Below are 18,996 nucleotides of genomic sequence, written 5' to 3' on the forward strand. Positions count from 1 at the left end.
CCAGGGGTTACACTGGCTTAATTACACCACTTAAGGGTGTTGATTTTTCACACCCCTGAGTGACATAGCTGGGTCCACCTAACTTTTTAGTTATGACCAAGCCAAAGGGTTTGAATTAAATCCATATCAGCAAGAAAATTCAGAGAGTAGGCTTAAAATCCATTCTTAATCCACCATGTTGGGCGTAGGTATTGAATGGGTTTCAAAAGTCAAGGGGACTGCTCATGTAAGACAGGTGGGCAGAATTTAGCCCACCTGTGCTGCAATACCTAAGAAAAACAATGTCGAATGATTTACGTATAATAGACCTGAATTTGTCTGAGTGATTCAACTCGTCCCTTTGACATAGATCTATGTGATTTCTTGATCTCATTGTTTATGGCAGTTTAAAAAAAAGACAACATGCAGAAATAAGAAGAGATGTGCTAATGATTCATTCAACTCATTATTTTCTAGTTTCACATCAACAATGGCTAATTCTTCAAATGCCCAAATTGTATGTCTTAGACCATACAACTCAACAGTATATGATATCAATACATGTCAAAATATTAAATCTATATGGGACTGATCCAAAATCTACAGAAGCCAATGGGTCTTTCAGTTGACTTCAGTGCATTTTGGATCAGGCCTTTTATGCATTTGTACATTCCAAATATCAAAAGTCTAGTAAGCATTCTTGAGACATTACTGCACACACAGAGCAAATGTTTTTAAAGCCTATATTTCAGCCAATATTGTATTTTCGAAACTAGCCTATAAAGTTGACCAAGACTTTTCAGTAAAGCCTTACAAAATGTTGTAAAAAAAATGGAGTAGTTTTAAAGCTAGTGCACAGGGTTAGTTTAGAGATTTTAAGGATTTCTGTACTTCAAAAACAACCATGTTCGCATTTATTTTAGTCTGTTCAAAATTACACATGGGAAAGCACTTTTATGCTAAATCAGCTGAGGGATAACTTTGTTATGTGAATTGATATACCTATGAACAATAGAAAGTTATAACAGAAATGGTAAAGGAGCCTCAAGTGGTACTATAATAAGATCATAGTAGAAAAATAAAGCTGTGTATCTATAAATTACTGTGACTCATTAATAGGGGACCTCAATTGGGAAAATATTTCTTTGATGTCAGCTTCACTGATTAAAATACATACTCATTAGTATAATTATTCTTATAATAATATCCAATACTTTCTAATAAAGCTGTATACATTCCATAAAAACTAGGAAGGAATTCTCAGATTTTTGAGCCAATTCCATATGCTCCAAATTAATATTGAATATGTCTTTTCTCAATGATTCTTACAAGCCAAATATCCTAATTAATAGATAATAGATAAAATGTTTAATATGGCCATTTTACTTTATACAGCACTTGATAAGGTCCTAAATCCTGATGACTTTATTCACTCAAATTCTCCCAGAAAGTAAAATAAACTATTAATGTGAGTACAATGAATGGAATTTGGTCCAAAGTATCATATTCACCTCTACGAAAAATAAAGGGAATTTACAAAAGAAAATGAAAAAAACAAAGTAGCTTAAATTTTTAACATTCATTAATTATATTTAAAAAAAAAACAAAAACAATGAGTTACTTTCACTTTTTTATTTGTGTACCCCACAAATATTTTAAGGACAAATTATCTATGTTTTCTCTCTGATCAGGATGTAGATTTAAGCTTAATTTTTCCATTATATAACAAACTATAACACATTTATACATTTCATAAACATATTAAATGTAACTACTGAGGAAGCACAGAACATTTTAATGTAATGAACACCGGAAAGAGAATGATTTCTGAAACACTTCAACATAAATATGAGCTTGAATATATTCTAACATGCAACTGAAACAAGGATATTTTCAAAAGAGAATTTTTGAAACTAACTCAAATGAAATGACTACATTACAAATTATAAACTTATCATTTCATAAAGTCATATTTTTAAATTATAACAACTTAAACACTTAACATTCAATTGGAAAAAATACAAAAGATACAGGCCAAGCTCTAAACTATTAATATGTTGCTATAATTTTGGTAAAAAAACATTTAAAATATGAAAATATAATATTGCTATATTCTGTTCTTCACTAATATTCATAGTTATAGGAGAAATAATTTAAGTTATTCATTAAAATGAGACATTTTAAAATGAATCTTTCTTGTGAAATGGGATGATCATAGAACTAAATGTGATCATTAACTCAGGAATTATATTCTCCATACTAATTAAATATTTCACAGCTAATTTAGTGACAGCTTTCTTGTACTACCAATTAAATGGAATCAGAATACACATAACTATTATTTTTTAATACTGGATAATCTAGAAACTCCCACTATTACAATAATCCATATTTAAAATGTTTTAAAGTAACAGCAAAATATGTTTAATTTATACATTAGAATGCTATAGTTTAGGGCTGATACTACAGACTCTCAGAGAGATGTCAGAGTTGGGCTGGATTCTACCATCCTGAGGATCTACCCAAATGATGGAATATGAAGGGCCAAGAAACTCTGTAGCAGAATTTCCTCAAAGTCTTCCTCTGTGGTGAGAGGCTTTTGTAGGAGACAGGGATGCAGCCTCTCCTACTGTACTGATCTCCAGCATCCAGAGGAACCTTAATTCCCTTTAAAAGCTAGCACTACTAACTCTGGCTCTCCATCCCCAACTGGAGCTATGCTCCCACAGTCCTCGCATTTTGCATCTAGAGAAGAAAAACACTTACTCTGTCTGTAGGGAAGAGGAAAGACAGGTCAGCAGTGGTGTCACCCTGGAACCTGATTTGGTTTTCCCTAGACTAGATTGCCCCAATAGCTATCCTGGCCTTCTCCTAGTGGAGATGCAATTTATACTGGCAAAAAATGTTGCAGAATTGCTTATACTCGTTTCTCAAATGAATTAAACTATACCAGCAAAATCAACTATTTTACGGGTATAATAGTGTCTACAGTAGGGCTTCTTGCCGGTAGAAAAATGTCTTAAAGAAACACAGCCCTCATTTATATTATGATACTGGTAAAAGTTTCTTGTGTAGACCTGGCCTGAGTGAATAACTCTTGAAAAACATAAAAGGATTACTGCCAATTAAATTATATAATTGATAATTAAATTGACTCATTTTTAGAAATTCCAGTTTCTGGAAAATCATCCTTTAAACAACAGATCTATTTTGTTTAGATTCCCTTAAGAAATGTTATACATATTCTTCTGCTCTCTTGTTGATATTTATAATGGGCTTTTCATCAAAGGAGTAAGGCCAAAAGCCTCAAAGATATTTAGGCTCCCAACTTCCCCTGGAGTCAATGGGAGTTAGGTGTCTAAACACCTTACAGAATCTCAGCCTATTTAAGCATCTGACCTTGCTTTCACTGATGTCATCCTGACTGGCTATACAAGAGAAAGAGATTCTAAACAATGTACTGTCAAAATACAAGGTAAGTAAACTTAACAAAGAAAGAGAGTGAGAAATATTTTTTCAGTTACAGTAATTGTATTAGGAACAAAATTTTCACACCAATGTGATTTACTTAGATTGTAAGTTCTCTGAGGCAAGGCTGTCTTTTCACTAGATGTATGTAGAATGTACACAGTGGAGCCCTGATCCCTAACTGGGGCTTCTTGGTGTTAACTCAGGACAAATAATAAACAACAAAAATCTTCAAGTTGATTTTCTTTTAATGTAGGCACATATATCTGCTTGGATACGTCGCTGTATGAAAGGTAAAAAGTGTTCCAAACAGAATATCCTCCCCCTCCCATCCTCCAAAGCTCATACAAGACTTCCTCAGAGTTGAAGGAAGGGAGAAGGATGCTCTGGAGAAGGATTTGTAGACTTGTGTTCCCCTCTGCTCATGCAAGGGAGCATTTGGTCCCAAATAATTGGGCCAATAGTAGGTCCCCTGAAGGTGTAATAATTTCTGATTTATGCCTGGAAAAAAATAATATTTACAATTGCTTAGCATGACAGGAGCTGATCCAACTTCATTCGCATCAATGGGAGTCCTTCCATTGACTTCAGTGGAATCCAATACTGCATGTGTCTTCAGATTAAAAACACACGAAGATGTTAGCTTTAAATGTAAATAGATTCTGCTTAGAGGCATTTATCACAGATGAAGGCTTCCTTACTAGGATTCCCAAAGGAGAGGTTGGTTCAGTTAACTGTTAACCATATTGTAAACACTCATTAAGATTTTTTTGTGGTTTACCAGAACTAAAACACCACCACAAATCCCTACACCCAGCATTTTAAAGCTGTTTCCGAACATCCAACCTATCCACTCCTGACCCTGGTTTGAAGGGAGCAGCTCTCCTCCCCAGGAATCCCTCATCAGTTGTCCACTCTGCTGCCTCAAGTCTCTTCCATCCATTTTTATTTAGATTTGGGCTTGGGTTTGTGTGCCCCCAAGCAACAGTTCAGGAAGCCAGGTTAGGAGCAGCAAGCCTCACACAGAGACTGCTGTACTCCAAAGTGGCACTGCTATGTTGCATGCAGCAGGGGAAAACAGACTGCCATTCACCCCTCTTGCTCATCAAAGCTTCAAGTCACTGTGTGCAAGCTTTTTCAAGCTCTGATCATAATACACCTCTACCCCAATATAACGCGACCCAATATAACACAAATTCAGATATAACACGGTAAAGCAGCACTCGGGGGGAGCTGCACGCTCCAGCGGATCAAAGCAAGTTTGATATAACACGGTTTCACCTATAACACGGTAAGATATTTTGGCTCCTGAGGATAGGGTTATATCGAGGTAGAGGTGTAAGAAAGAGATGTACTAGATCACTAGATGTACCCTCCCTACACGGAGAATATCTAGACCCTGACATTAGGGACATTAGATATTAAATGTAATAGACTATGCCAAGTCCTGCATTTCTTGTACCAATAAAACTTTGCATGCCCTAGTTGACATCAGTAGCAGCTTTGGATACAAAAGAAATGCATGATCAGGTGCCTGATCTTAAAGAGACAAACAACTTAAAATCTAGTAATTAAAAACAATAGCTGAAAAACAGATTCTATTTGGGGTATTACATCTGTCCCTAAATTCCCTAATCAATATTTTTGTTTGTTTTGTTTTACAGTTACACTGTATATTATTTTTGATGATTTTTTTCTCTATCACTTTTCAGTGTTGTGTGAAAGACCCACTAAAACAAGGGAAAGTGTGCAATTTACTATATACAAAATGAAGTCAAATGCACAAAGTAACTGGGGGGGGAAATGTCTCAGAATTCTTCCAGTTTCAGTAAACTTTAGTGCAAGAATAGTAGTTAAAACAAGTTTCAGATGGAAATGTGTGTTTTTAGCTAATGCCAGTCCTTTAAATGCAGATATAGAAAGCATCCTGTTTCAGGTCCAAAAATCCTTATGCAAAAATCAATCCCATTATGGCAATAATTTTGGACTGCAGGACCAGACTCTAATATTAGACATCCCCACTATCTGCTCTTCTAAACAAATCCACCTAGGCAAGGATTTGAACATTCAAAAAAATATAAGGTTATGAAGCTTTCATGTGTAATAAACACTTATAAATTGCTTCTATTTACATTTAAAACCAACAAAAACTGCTCTTTTCTGTGTGACCACATAAACAATCTTGTTAAGCAGTTTCAAAGTTAAACCTTCTTCCCAAGGTAAACCATAGAATAATTAGAGCTGGAAGGGACCTACAGTGAGTCAGAGTTCACCCACCCCCTTGGTTAAGAAAAAGTTATATACAAACATCCCAGCAATTAAACTAACTTCAAGCATCAACCCTTTTACTGTGATCTTGGGGCTAAAAACTCACATATAATCCGTTTTAGTTTACAGAACTGTAGACCTTTTAAACTACTGTACTTAAACTTATGCAGAATCACAAGAAGTTTCTATCATTGCACACTCATTAGGCCCAGCTCTGCCCTCTGATAAATACAAGGATCCCCCACTAAAAACAGGATAGATTATAATGCAGCTAATGTGGAATTTAAAACGCAGAGAACAACAATACTGAGCCAAAACCAGTATTGTACAACTCTGTTAAGTCAATGGAGTTACACTATGCAGAATTTAGCCCATGATGTTTACTCTTATAAAAATAAATGATAGTCCCATTAATGCAATTTGAGTAAAGAATGATTCAGAAACAAACAGGTTAACTATTCTATAACTTCCTTTTGGAAATAATGAATAGCTCAAACAAAAGATCAGCATGAAAATGTTGAATACATGGACAGGCATATGCAAACCAAAGCTGAAAAGGACTTGAGTGTAAATGTTTACAAATGTACTCTACTTTAATTATAATATATAAATATAGAGAGACCTCTGGTATGTTTCCATCTGAAATAATGTGTTTGGCTCTGAGTACCTCATTACCAGAAAGATAATGACAAGCTGAAGGTAGTTCACAGAAGATCAATCAAAATCAGAGTGCTGAAGGGAATAACTTAAAAAGAAGAGTTAAAGGCTCAATACTGCAGCTGTTCCATGCACAGAACTTCTATTGACTTAAAGAAGTATGGGCTCTAAAAAAGACCTAAATATGCACAGCTTAGTTAAGCAATGACAAAGGGAAAACATGATAATAGTCCACACATAATTGAGGGGTATAAAAACCACGGAAGGAGATAAATTATTTACAGTGTTACAAATAAATAGAAGTGGAAATAATAGGATGAAATCATTAAAGGGAATTTGGACTGAATATCAGGAAAGTCTTCCTGACAGCAAGATATCTTAGGCTCTGAACAATTTCTCAAGTGAAGGGGTGGAAAATCCTATCATTTGGAATATTTAAAGCTAGGCTAGAAAAAACACTAAAAGTGTATTTGTTGGGAAAAATCCTACATAAGCAAGCCTGTATAGGTACTAAACTATGTAGTGGGTTTTTCCTATTTTTTTCTGATACATAGTATCTAAAAAGTCTGTGGGGTATCCGTATATATGCTATGCCCCTGCACATAAGTAGGTGCTGCAGTAGAAGACACTCTAGTTCTAAAATTGCATACAGCAATTTTTATCCAAACAAATTTATAATATAACTGCAAACCTTTCTCACATGAGCAATCCTTTTGACTTCAATAGTCAAATCATTAAGAACTAATTACATGAGTACAGCTTTGGAAGATGGGGTCCACTGAAAGTGCAGATACTAGACTCTATTTTAATAGCATGCAATCTCTTCTTTGTATAACATTTCAGATTTAAAAAGGGCCTTATGTTGTTATGACTATCTATCCACCAGTGGCTGCTGTCACCTTCAAATCAGCTAACCAAGTAGCACAATGTATTCTATAATAATGAAGTTAGGCATTGCTTCCCCCCATTATATTAAACCTTTGGGAGAGAGAAGAGACTAGTAGTCACCATAAGCACCATAAGCCCTGTATCTAATGAATAAGAAGAAAAACAAAGTGAGATATATTAAAATACTTTCTCTGATGTAATGAGAGCAATTAATTATGAACCACTGATAAATTAGTGCATTAAGATATATATTTGAGGAAAAATTCAAAATTATTAATGAGGTTCACAGTTTAAACCAATTAGCTATACTACCTTTTATGGCATTGCTTACCAGCAGAAATCTGTAAATCTATACAAATATTTATGACATGTAGATTAATACAGTATCTACAAACATTTACACTTGAAATTATTTCCTCTTGCACACACCAGCATAACTCACTTATTGGTTTATTAAATGTCCCCATCTTCTATGTGACACAAAAGACAAGCTGGCTTCAACATTTCCTACAATTTTATTAGATTATCTTTTGACTTTCTATGACTATTTTCCATTGTATAAGTAAATTACACGTCTTGCTTTAAAGTGTGTATCAGCAGCAACGTCCTACACATAATATGATCACTTAACATCTTTCTGCAGTTACACAGTTCTAAGAGTACTGTTTTCAAATATTTTATTTTATTAATCAATCTGCTATCCTTTAAACACTTGGGTTTTTTTAATATTAGAGGAGCAAAGAGAACAAAATATACCAAGGTATTAGAGACAGAGAACTTTTTTCCCTTTTCTTTCATCTATAAAATATATGTATGTAATCACAAAGATCAATTAATGACCTACAGACAGTTCAGAGTGGAAAAACAGATTTGACAATGATTTCAGTAATTCGGTCTCATGAAAAGCAGCAGCAAAGGAGCTGCTTCATCCACGCCTGACAGTGCGAAGCGGGAAGTGTAAGAATTTAAAAACAAAGTATTCCTTCTACATTAAAAATAAAAGCTCTATTTCATTTCACAGTTATAACTAATTCCAAATGCAAACAGACACTCTGGGTAAGTAGGCCCTGGAGGCACGCGTGGACATATCACAATAAGGTCAAAAATCTACCCAAACACCACCACAAAGCAAAGCAACATGCCAGCAGACATTGTTTCTTAGGTTTCCATTATCTCCTATCAGCTTCATCTTAAATATATATTCCTTAAATGTGAATGATGAAAATGAGCCCAACTGTACAATAATATGTGGAATAAAACTAGACCATCAAGACAGAATATCATGTAACAAAACCTCCCCCAAACGTCATAGGAAATGGACACCTACGTGAAAAGTTAAGATGCCTTTAGCTTTCCTGACATGGCCATTACCCAGCCTGAAACAAACAGTCTCTTTAAACTTTGCAGATATTATTTTCTTTTTCTTTGATCAACTCAACATTTTTGAGAAGGCTGATGCAATTCAAAATGTCATTCTTGCAATTTGGGACTAATACAAGCACGTGGGAGATCTAGGCACACTGGTTTCTCACAAATCACGTCAATAACCTTGGAGGAAGTTTTCTAAACTTCCTGATTAACATTTCTTGCAGCTGAAGCTTTTCCAAATGAAGACATTTTCCTTAGAGTTTCCATGTACAAAATAAGGCTCTAGATATTAGTTAGGTATGTTAAAAATATAAACAATGGACACGTCTTTATGTTCAATGTCTTTAAAGAGACAGTGTCCTTAGTCTTATTTACTACTGGATCTGTTTTCCAAAAGAGATTTTTAAAACACACATCCACAGTTTGAGTTTGATGAGTCATGTATTATCAGAGGGATGTTTTCAGGTCTGTATTTTGCAAAATAAACCTATTAATTACATATACTTTTCAATAACTAATCTGGGATGAACTACTTTTAAAAATGTCTAACTTTACAAGAAGAGTGTTAAAAGAAAAATATGTTCACAAGAGACCTAATTGGTGAATATACTTATGTATCCTTTTCTGTGTTTATTTTTTTAATCACCTTTGTACAGAAGAACATATCTGCTCCTGAGCAGACGACATAGCTGAAAAGTTTAAACCTTATTAAAAACAGGATATGGGATTAAAAAAAAAAGAATTCAAAAATAAAAGTTTGTACCCCAGCCTTGAATTGTTAAGAGATAAAATATCCTTTTGCACAACCCACCAACTATGGATGCTGATCTTATTTGAGTTTTAATGGGCTGATGTAGATAGAACCCCTTCTTAGAGCAGATTTTATTACATATATACAGATGCATTTAAATATCTAGACCGATAGATTGTTTCCCTTCCAGTGTAACTCGATCACCATTGAACTCAACCCAAGGGCCGGGGCGGGGAGGGTGGAAAAGATGGGAGACAAAAGTTGGTCTTACTTGGTGTACAAAAACATCAACTGGAGACTCCAAAGGGTTTCCTTCCCGGTTGATCATGGAGATGAACCCGAATCCCATTCGCACATTGAACCACTTGCAATGGCCTGTTCCGTGCAAAACCTGGGATTCCTCCTCTTCCTGCTCCGGCAACTTCCCGGGCTCGTCTCCACCTTTACTCGCCCCTGCTGAGGAAGGGGGGTGGGGGGACACAGACACAAGATGCAAAGCAAAGAGTTAAATTCTGGTAAATGTCCTTTGCCTTGTACAAAGGGATTGCTACACAGGGGAGAGACACACACACACACACACACCCGCACATTACAAAATCAACCCGGTTTCTTTCCTTGCAGAGAAACCATTAAAAACAGCAAACCCACAACCCAAAAAGCAGCCAGGGTAACAGAGAGGAAACCACGCATATGCTCGCTCGCTCGCTCTCTTTCGCCCAGAAGAGCCCACGTTTCTGTATATACGTGTATTTTTCCATTTCACGCCAACTTTCAGCCATACTACACCACAGAACGCGATACTTTACTTGAATATTGCTGGTTTAGGACCGATCCCATTTTCCAACAGAAATGCTCAGCTAAATTATTCTCTTCTTGTAAAGCGCGGGTGGGGGTGAAGAGGGAATGAGCAAAAAAGGAGCAGATTGCACAACAACGTGTTACTGCACATGCAGCGGCGGATCCAGTACTATTTTCCAAAGTGCATCCACACACACACACCCCACCCCTTGGAATAACTTTCAGTTAAAGTTGGGGGGACAGGTGTACAAACGTTTTCTCATCCCTCCACTGAAACTGTGTTTAATCGTACAGGAACAATTCAAACAATAGCTCTCTGAACGCTTTTCAAGTTGTGTGAATCGGTGTGGGCGGTACGGAACATTTTTGGAAATCCGTAACAATAGGTTTGTAGAAAGCCCCCTTGCGCGATCTGATAAAAAAAAAAAAGAATGGTGCCTAGTGGGGTTAAAAAAGAGGAGGAAGGGGAGGGGAAGAGAGAGAGAGAAAATCATAGAAAAACAATAGAATAAGAAAATTAACCTTCGGCCATGTTGCCTCACGGGCCCTCTGCTCCAAACTCGTGAGATGCAAACTTTCCCTTTGGATCGAAGTGGTCTTCTGCATCAATCTAACATCCTGATTTTGAACGATCACAAATTTAGTTCGCATGGTCTAATGTGCTTTCCCTCTTTTGATTTTTCCCTTTCTCTCTCCCTCAGTTTCTGGCCCCCTACGCACACGTGACTTTGTCAATTACATGCTTTCTTGCGACTAATTTCACATCGGATCCTTAAGGGGTTGGCAAGAGTCTGAAGTAGCCAATCGCCATTTCAATTTAGGCTGACACACCAAAATAATTTATGAATGGACAAGAAAATTCAAATACGAACTTGTATTACAGCTAATTTTCACACTTCACGGTAAATCAAGATGACGTATTTTGAGGGTTTCTGTGCGCGTGTGTATATACACATATATTTAGAAATACAGGTATAGCTACAAAGTTACACCCCACCCCAGAAATACAACTGAGATTATTACTACATATATGTACAGTCATAGGAAGGAGATATATTATGTGACTAGACACATAAATATGTGTACAGGATCACATATGCTATGTTATGCATGCATAACCATATGTGATCTCTGTGCAGATACACACCTTACTACGCATATTGCCGTGTGTACAACAAATATGTACAAATTTGCAAGCGTTGCTACTTCATTAATAAAAGTGGCATTCAAACACCTTTGAATCACAACTGTATTTTTGCCTTTTAACATCGTATTTATTTTCGTGTAGACACGTTAGCCAAAATTCGACTGCTTCATGGAATTTAACAGGCTGATCACCTTATTTTAACCTACTTAGGTTGCCAGGAAAACTTTATATGTACTATACTCAGAAACATATGCACACTTGGGGTCAACATATACATGGAGAATCGCTAGTGTTCCTCCCTTTGTTTCACATGACTATTTCATATTCAAAAGAAACGCGTACCGGAAACGCGATATCACCTTAATATGGTTCAGAATGTGTCGAGGTTTAGCGTTTCAAAACATTTTTGGAGGGGGATGGGGCGGGGGATTGCACTTCACAGGTTTCTCCGCCATCTCTTTCCGCGGGAGGGGATGTGATTAATGACTTCCTAAATAAGAGCCCAGTTTTCAAGCCTAGCATTAGAGTGAACCTCAATCAGCAGCGATTGTTCTCCAGAAGCCTTGTGGTGGTGGAGGAGGAGGAGGAAAGGCTGAAAGAGAAAAGGAGGATTTGCTAGGGAGGAGGAAGACGAGAAAAAGAACAGGAGGAAGAAGACAAAGAGAAGAGGAATAATGCTGGGCTGGAGACTGCACTTTTAAATCTCCACTACTAGTAGGTGGGCGAGTCAAACACATACAAGAAAAAAATATCTAACGGGCTTGATAGCCTACAGCTTTCACCTATTCCTTCACGAATTCCCTAGGCACTGGACCTCTCTCAGGTATACAAGTAGGAAAAAACCACATCTGTTATTTCTACTACTGTACTTTGCGTCGCACGTATTTCAAATAATACGTTTTAATATGTCAAGAAAAAAATACTAATCAAAAGTGCCTATTTCCTTCTTTTTCTTCCTGGGGAAGAACATGGATAAATATTTATGTTTGGTTAGGTATGAACAATATAAAACCACATTGCCATTTTTTCTTGTCAGTAAACATCCTATTTACAGGCACTACACAATCAGAAACTGAGATTTTTTTCTGACACTTCTGCCCCTGTAACATTGAAAAGGTAGGTTATACCTTGTTAAAATACAGGGACACTGGGTTGAATTATTTTCTGATTAAAGTGGCATTACCCCTCCTATCCCATCCACATAAACATAAATAAATAAAAAGCCAAAACAGCAAACTGTGATCTGCCCAGAGTTTATACAATTGTGTTTTATAAAATTTCAAAGCATTTGCTGTTTCAGCCTGCTCAGTTAGGCAAAACCTCTTTGCTCTGATAGGCCTGTTTACTCTTTTTTGTTGCTTTTCAGGAAAGTGTGTAAATCACTCTCTTTTCTCTTTAATTTCTGTTTGAAATAACAAGGTGCCCAGTTGAACATTTGGTAAAAAGAGAAGGGGGTGAGCAAAAGTGTAAAAATACAAGCAATCTGGCAAGTGGAGCAGAAGCTCTAAATCCTGAAATTCCTTTGCAGTCTTCAACCGTAAATTTCCTATAGGTTATTTCAACAGTGGAGGTCGACTTCCTACACTGACCTGCCTTTACACATTTGTGCAATAAACCATTCCTTTTTTCATTTCCACTTCCTAATAAATGCAATTATTTTACTAAGATAAATCAATATTCAACTCACTTTATCTACGTGGAAGATTAAAAACTAAGTATTTCCCATAAATATGTGAACTACTATATATAATTTCAATTCTGATATAATCAATAGAAAAATAAAAGCAGGGCAGCTGGAGAGAACAAATATGTAAAGTCAAACGAATGTAGTGTATATATGAAAATATCTATCAACTATTTGATAGGTCTACTAAAAACAGGAGGCATTTATAGATACAATTTTTTATTTTTTTGATAGCATCTGTTAAAAGAGTCTGTATTTTTCTCAGATTGGCCTCCTTTATGGGCATTTGGCTGAAAAATGCTATGGAGACTAGACTCTTGGTTTTACTGATACTAGACACAAATAAGTTGACCCAGGTTGTTGTTGTTGTTGTTGTTGTTTTAACTGTTCTTTTGATAGTTTGATTTAAAAAAAATGCAATACAGTATTATGCTTTTTATCAGAGTAAAGGGAGGAGTGAGAAAATAGCAAAAGAAAGCTGAATGCAAGTTTAAGAGATAGTTGCAAAGGATTTCCTACACTACAAAATAAATGCTGACTGTGTAAATTACTTGTATGAGGGAGTGGGGAGATTTGCAAGTGGTCTTTACTGAGATTTTCAGGCCTCCTGTATAACTGGAATTAAGGTTGAGGTCACCGGACTGGTCACTGGTGTCAGATGTTATCGACTCATTCATTTCCTGCAAAGGACATCAGCCTTTCAAGTTTTGTGGAAGGTAGAGAGCTGTTGCCAGCTGGGAACGCTCAAAAACCTTCCAAAATTCATTCACAAACAATCGACCACAAACACTTCTTTTTTTAAGCAGACCCAGGTCGGGGAAATTCGAGGATCATTGTCATATTTCACGCGTTAGAAAGATGCCGCTGTCTGCTCTCCCCGCAGAAAACAGGCTTTTTCGTTGAGATAATTACACGGAGAAAGAATCGTATTCATGAAGCTGCCCCAGGACTCCTTTGGCATCAAAACGGCCAGAGCTCTGGTGCCTGTTTTCTAATTTGTCATGTTTCTAAAACTTCTCTGGTTTTAATTTTTTTCTCATTTCCGATTTCTTTTAATATCCTCCTCCACTCCTCCGTGTATTTGAATCAAAACTCATGTTTAACACTGTGAAAACTGAGCTCTTAAGATAACTTCGATTGTCCATGTTTTAAAAACACTTTGTAGTTTTGCTCAGGTCGCTAATCAAGAAAAGCAGGCGAGCGCGCCTCTACCATTGCCCTGTGATAACCATATCGAAAAAGGGGTGGGGGGGGCTTCCTTTTTGAACTAGTATCATTCAGCGGTGGAAGCCCCATCTTCCCCTCCCCCAGAGCCAGCGATGGCCCATTTCACTCAAACGTGCCGGTGGGTGCGGGGGGAAAGGGAGCCCACGCGCGCCGCGCTTGGTGTCCTTTATTTCGTGCAGATCAGACGTGCCTGCTGCTCTGTGCGATGGTCTCTATTAAAACCAGATCCGCCGCTGCTGCGGTTCTTCCGAAAACGAGGGGGAGGGGCAGCGCCACTGCGGCTGGTCAGGTCAAGTCACCTACCCCACGTGGAGCCAGGTCCCAGGACCTGGCTAAGGGGCGCTGTGGCTTTGCCGAGGAACTCACCCGCTTGGCAGGGACCAGACACGCCGGCGCCCTCTAAGCCTGGCCCCACGTGAGAGCCTGTGGACTCCCGCCTTTCGGGCACCTCCTGCTTCTAGCCAACCCAGGTCTGCTTCCACCAAGCCAGCCAACTTTCTGCCCCTCCCCACGCGAGGGGGATCCGCCCGAGTCGCGCGAGGTGGCCGGCTAAGCGGAGCGGACCTGTCATTGGGCGGTTCAAGGTGGCAGTTTCATTAGCGCGGTGGGGCCCAATCCAGCCCCTGGGGCTTCAGGGAGATCCGTGCTCTCCAGGTTGTTACCGGCAGGGATGCCCCGGAAAGTTGCATTTTAAAGGAAAAAGCTCTGCTGGGATGGCGAATTCCCCACTCCCACAAGCTGCTCCCTGCTGGGAAGATCGGGTCTGTCCCATTGGATCTAGGTAGCGCTGCCAACCTTAGATGTTCCTTTAGTTTTGGAGATTCCTCCTGAGCCCTCCAGTTAGGAACCCAGAGTCTGTGCGTCAGGGAAATGACACCCTTTCTCCGCCCTCCCCCCCCCCCCCCCCCAGTGGTTGTCTTCACAACCAGACTGCTCGGTCGGGGCTGTAGTAGTGTCATGTCGAACTGTTTCATCAGAGGAGTTGCAAGGGGGTAAGATCACCGCGTGGAAAGGCAAGAGAGAAGAATCAGCTGATACAAAGGCTCTTCCAAGGCTATGGTCTCACCTGCAGCGCAAGCGCCAACATTGGCCTGCCGATCCTTCTCTGCTGCAGCCTGGGCAGGGGTTTCCTCTGCACCCCAGCGTTCACTATAAGCGGGGCCAGGGCCTTGATCTCCAGTCTCACGCCCCCCCCTTTTTTTTTAACCTCAGTGTTAATTTTTCCGGGGGAGTTTTACTTGTTCCTTCAGCTTTGAAGATTCCTCCTTAGCCTCCCTAATGTCAGGAACCCTGGGCTGTGTAGAAAAACAGCGAGAGGAAATGTAACAACGCCCTAAATCAGCTAAAGCGGTTCCAATGAATAAAACACTTTTTGAAAAAAAAGGGGAATCTCTCTTTCTTTCCCCATTTCACTGTTGTTTACGGTGATTTCCTTACCCCTTTCGAAGACTCCGGGTTCCTTACCCCTTTCGAAGACTTCCGATGTCCCGAAAAGTTAACACCTGTAAATGATGTCTGTGTGTGTGGTGGCGTGTGTGTGTGTGTGTGTGTGTGTGTGTATGTGTTATAATAACATTTTTTTCTTCCCACCTTAGGTGGGGGAAAAGCTTATCCTTCTTAACCGAAGATGCTTCTTAGACTTATTTTAAAATTTAAATTAAGTAAACCTCGTCGCGATTGAATTGTTCTCTCCATAATTATAAACAACGAAAAATTCAAACATACACTATGTTTGAATATTAAGTTACTAACAGTTTATGCCAATGCCTTCGCTATTTACACGTTTTTAATTATTGTATTGTTAACTATCGATTAATTTAATGGACTTAAATATTTCCATTTTTTCCAAAAGTTATGAAACACTTAATTTTCCAGCCATTTGTATTTGGAACACGTTGTTATAGAAAATTGACGTCACACTGCAGTGGAAAATAGTGAGGTATATAAAAACTTGATGAGGAATGTTTTTAAAGGATGTGTCACATCTCAAGGAGGTAGCTGAACGATTGAAATATACCTGTTTATTTTAAGTCTGAACTTTGAATATGTTAACATATTTATGAACCACGATTTTCTCTTCATTCCTACTAAAATATTCCATATCTTAAAGCCTGTATTTTATTTTTTATGTCCATAGGTGGTGTTATTTGAATTAATAACCAGATTTGGGGAGAGGAAGGTTTTGAATAGGTGATTTGAAATATTTGATAGTAAAAAAAAAATGTTGATACTGAAAGTGATACTGTAAATATTCCGGAATAGCTAACAATGCGCTCTGCATTTCTGCCTGTAACTGTGATGGTTTGGAGAGGCATTATTAAAATACCCGACACTACTCTAATCCTAGACGTAATCCAAAGGCATTAGGACGTTGAGAGCCCTTCTAGAACTCACTGCAAGCTGTGGCCTCGTGTACATTAGCAGTTTTTCAGCTGTGGATTTGCAGCTGATAAGGATTGCTGCCATGGTTAGATTTAAGGAGGCGCCACATCAGTAATTTGCGGAAAATGTGGTTATATTTGGAAAACCAGCCCTACTGAAGACTCCCTCTGTTGTAAGACCACCTGCATCTCACTCAAAAAAATTCAAAATAGATGGCACATAAGAAGTCATTGTATATGCTTCCCTAAATTTCATTTCGGGAACGAAGGAAAGGAAGAGAAGCCTAGGAATTAAAGACTGCAGCTGCTTCTCAAAGCTCATATTGCTTTTTCAAACTTCATAGCAATGGCAGCAAACATTGGGTTGAGAGCGAGCGACTGTGTGTGTTTAAGATTATCCCGCCCACTGAGCTGGTAGACACACCAGCCTCCGTTACCCATTTTAGTAACGGCACGTGCGCATACTACAATATATTGCTACAGCGATTATGGGACCAACCCTGCTCTCATCTGCAGTCAACAGCAACACTCCCAAAGGGAGCAGGATCGGGCCCTAGATAGAGGTATAATCTGAAGGTGGGTTTGTATTATGTGGTGCATATAAATACATATGCAGCTCTTTACTGTACTGGATGGTATGGACGCCTGTTGCCCGCTGACTGTTCTGAACGGCTATCTCTGAGCAAAGCCATTGCCTTAAGCACAAAATGTAGCTCGTGATTAAGCATGCACGGAATTCCCAGCCCATTGTGCCCCTGCGCTGCATAAGCCTCACTCAGCGGTATGTGTTCAGTGCCTCAGGGATAAAGGACAGCACCAGAGGACCCCCAACCCCTTTTATTGCTAGTCTGAGTGACGTCAGGAGCACCTTGCAGATCCCTAGCAGACATGCGCCTAACAAAAAAGTAGCAACTGGAACAGATCCAAACCCATTAAAGTTCAGTGGGCAGCAGGAGAGCACTCAACGACGCTACAGAGCCCGAGTAGGGCTGGACACGGGCTGTATACAACTACGCAAACCCTTGAAACCAAGGTAAGCAACCGAATATCATCACCCCTTTTCCTGACGCGGCTATTGTAAATACATGATCTAAGGAGCCAGACAGCAGGCAGCGGACAAATGGGGAAACAAAATGGGAACAGCGGGTGCTGCTGTAGGGAGAGTAGCTGGGCAATGAGTTTTCCCAGGTGACCATTTGCGAAGTGAAATACCGGATTTGTTAGCGCAGCTTCCAGGGAATAAAATCAATAGATACTGCCTAATGAAACCTGACAGATCAGTGAACTTTGAGGCGTTTTTTCAGTTTCATATGCCAAGAAAAGTTTTTGGCAACGTATAGTGCTGCCTCAAAAATAGATGTTGGTAGGAACTGTCTATGAATGTGAGGATTGTGCAGGATAACATGTTTACATTGCTGCTGCATTAAAAATCAATTTAATATCGCTAAAAGACTTGCTCATATGTTTGTTACACTTAAAACTACTTCGTTTTTTAATCATTAATAACTCGACCTGTTAGAAGAACTACGGTGTGTCACAGCCATCTCTAAAAGTAATTCTGTAATTTCAAGATGTTTTTAAATCCATTATTTAAACTCATATGCTGACACGTGGGAATAAACATTGTATACTATACTGTCTTTTTGCCTCTAGCCCAGAAAAAAAAAATTCCATTTACAAACCGTTAGATCAATCAAGAATTCCAAAGTCAAACCTTGGAGAAAAATGAATGAAATTCTTTCTTCGAGTCTAATCGCACTTTTCCAGACAGAAATTTAGGTTTATTGCAGTCCATTCTGTTGTGGGAGTGGGAGGCATAAAGTAGTTATCAAATACCAATTCCCCAATCATATATGAAAAGTTAGCCATGTAAGACTTTTTTTTTTTTTAAATGAAGACTGACCTGGGCCTGAGGAGACCTTCTTGAATGACCTCATCGTCTTCTGAGGAACCTAAAATCAGAGAGTTGAAGTCAGTACTAGCCAGCAAATTGTACCAGAGCACCGTATTTAATTACCTCTTCTCCAGTTTAACGGCTCATTAGAAGGCCATAAAATGCCAGGGCTTTGACTCTGTGAAGTGATCTGTAAACTTTTTAACTGTTTGCGACTTACCTAGCTCATCAGAACGACAATTAGATAACCAAAAGGTAACAATCAGCCTGTTACAAAAAAAAAGGAGAGGGGGGGCTGCTCCATTCTTTAAAGTCATTAATAGTCTTCTTATAAAAGTTAATGAGGAAGTAGACAAAATACACGGATTTGCTGGATACTGCAAGGTGTTGTTTTCACTTATCAATATTTCATCACAATAGGTAACTCAAGTACTAGTGGTTGTTGGCTTTACTATGCTTAAAGTGTACACTTTAAATCATAAAAAA

At 38.5% G+C, this 18,996-nt stretch overlaps 1 protein-coding gene across 1 annotated transcript in view; it reads right to left on the minus strand.

The window, feature by feature from the left end:
- LIN28B (lin-28 homolog B) overlaps positions 1–18,557 on the minus strand; it is a 135,112-nt gene extending 116,555 nt beyond the window's left edge. Inside the window, exons 1-2 of the mRNA XM_050951621.1 lie at positions 18,520–18,557; positions 9,651–9,835 (exon numbers count right to left, since the gene is read on the minus strand). Coding sequence (XP_050807578.1) covers positions 9,651–9,835; positions 18,520–18,553 — 219 coding nt within the window. The 5' untranslated portion in view covers positions 18,554–18,557. The remainder of the gene's footprint in view (positions 1–9,650; positions 9,836–18,519) is intronic.
- Positions 18,558–18,996: the final 439 nt, after the last annotated feature.

The sequence above is a fragment of the Gopherus flavomarginatus genome, chromosome 4 (assembly GCF_025201925.1).
Source record: "Gopherus flavomarginatus isolate rGopFla2 chromosome 4, rGopFla2.mat.asm, whole genome shotgun sequence".
NCBI classification, from domain to species: domain Eukaryota; kingdom Metazoa; phylum Chordata; order Testudines; family Testudinidae; genus Gopherus; species Gopherus flavomarginatus.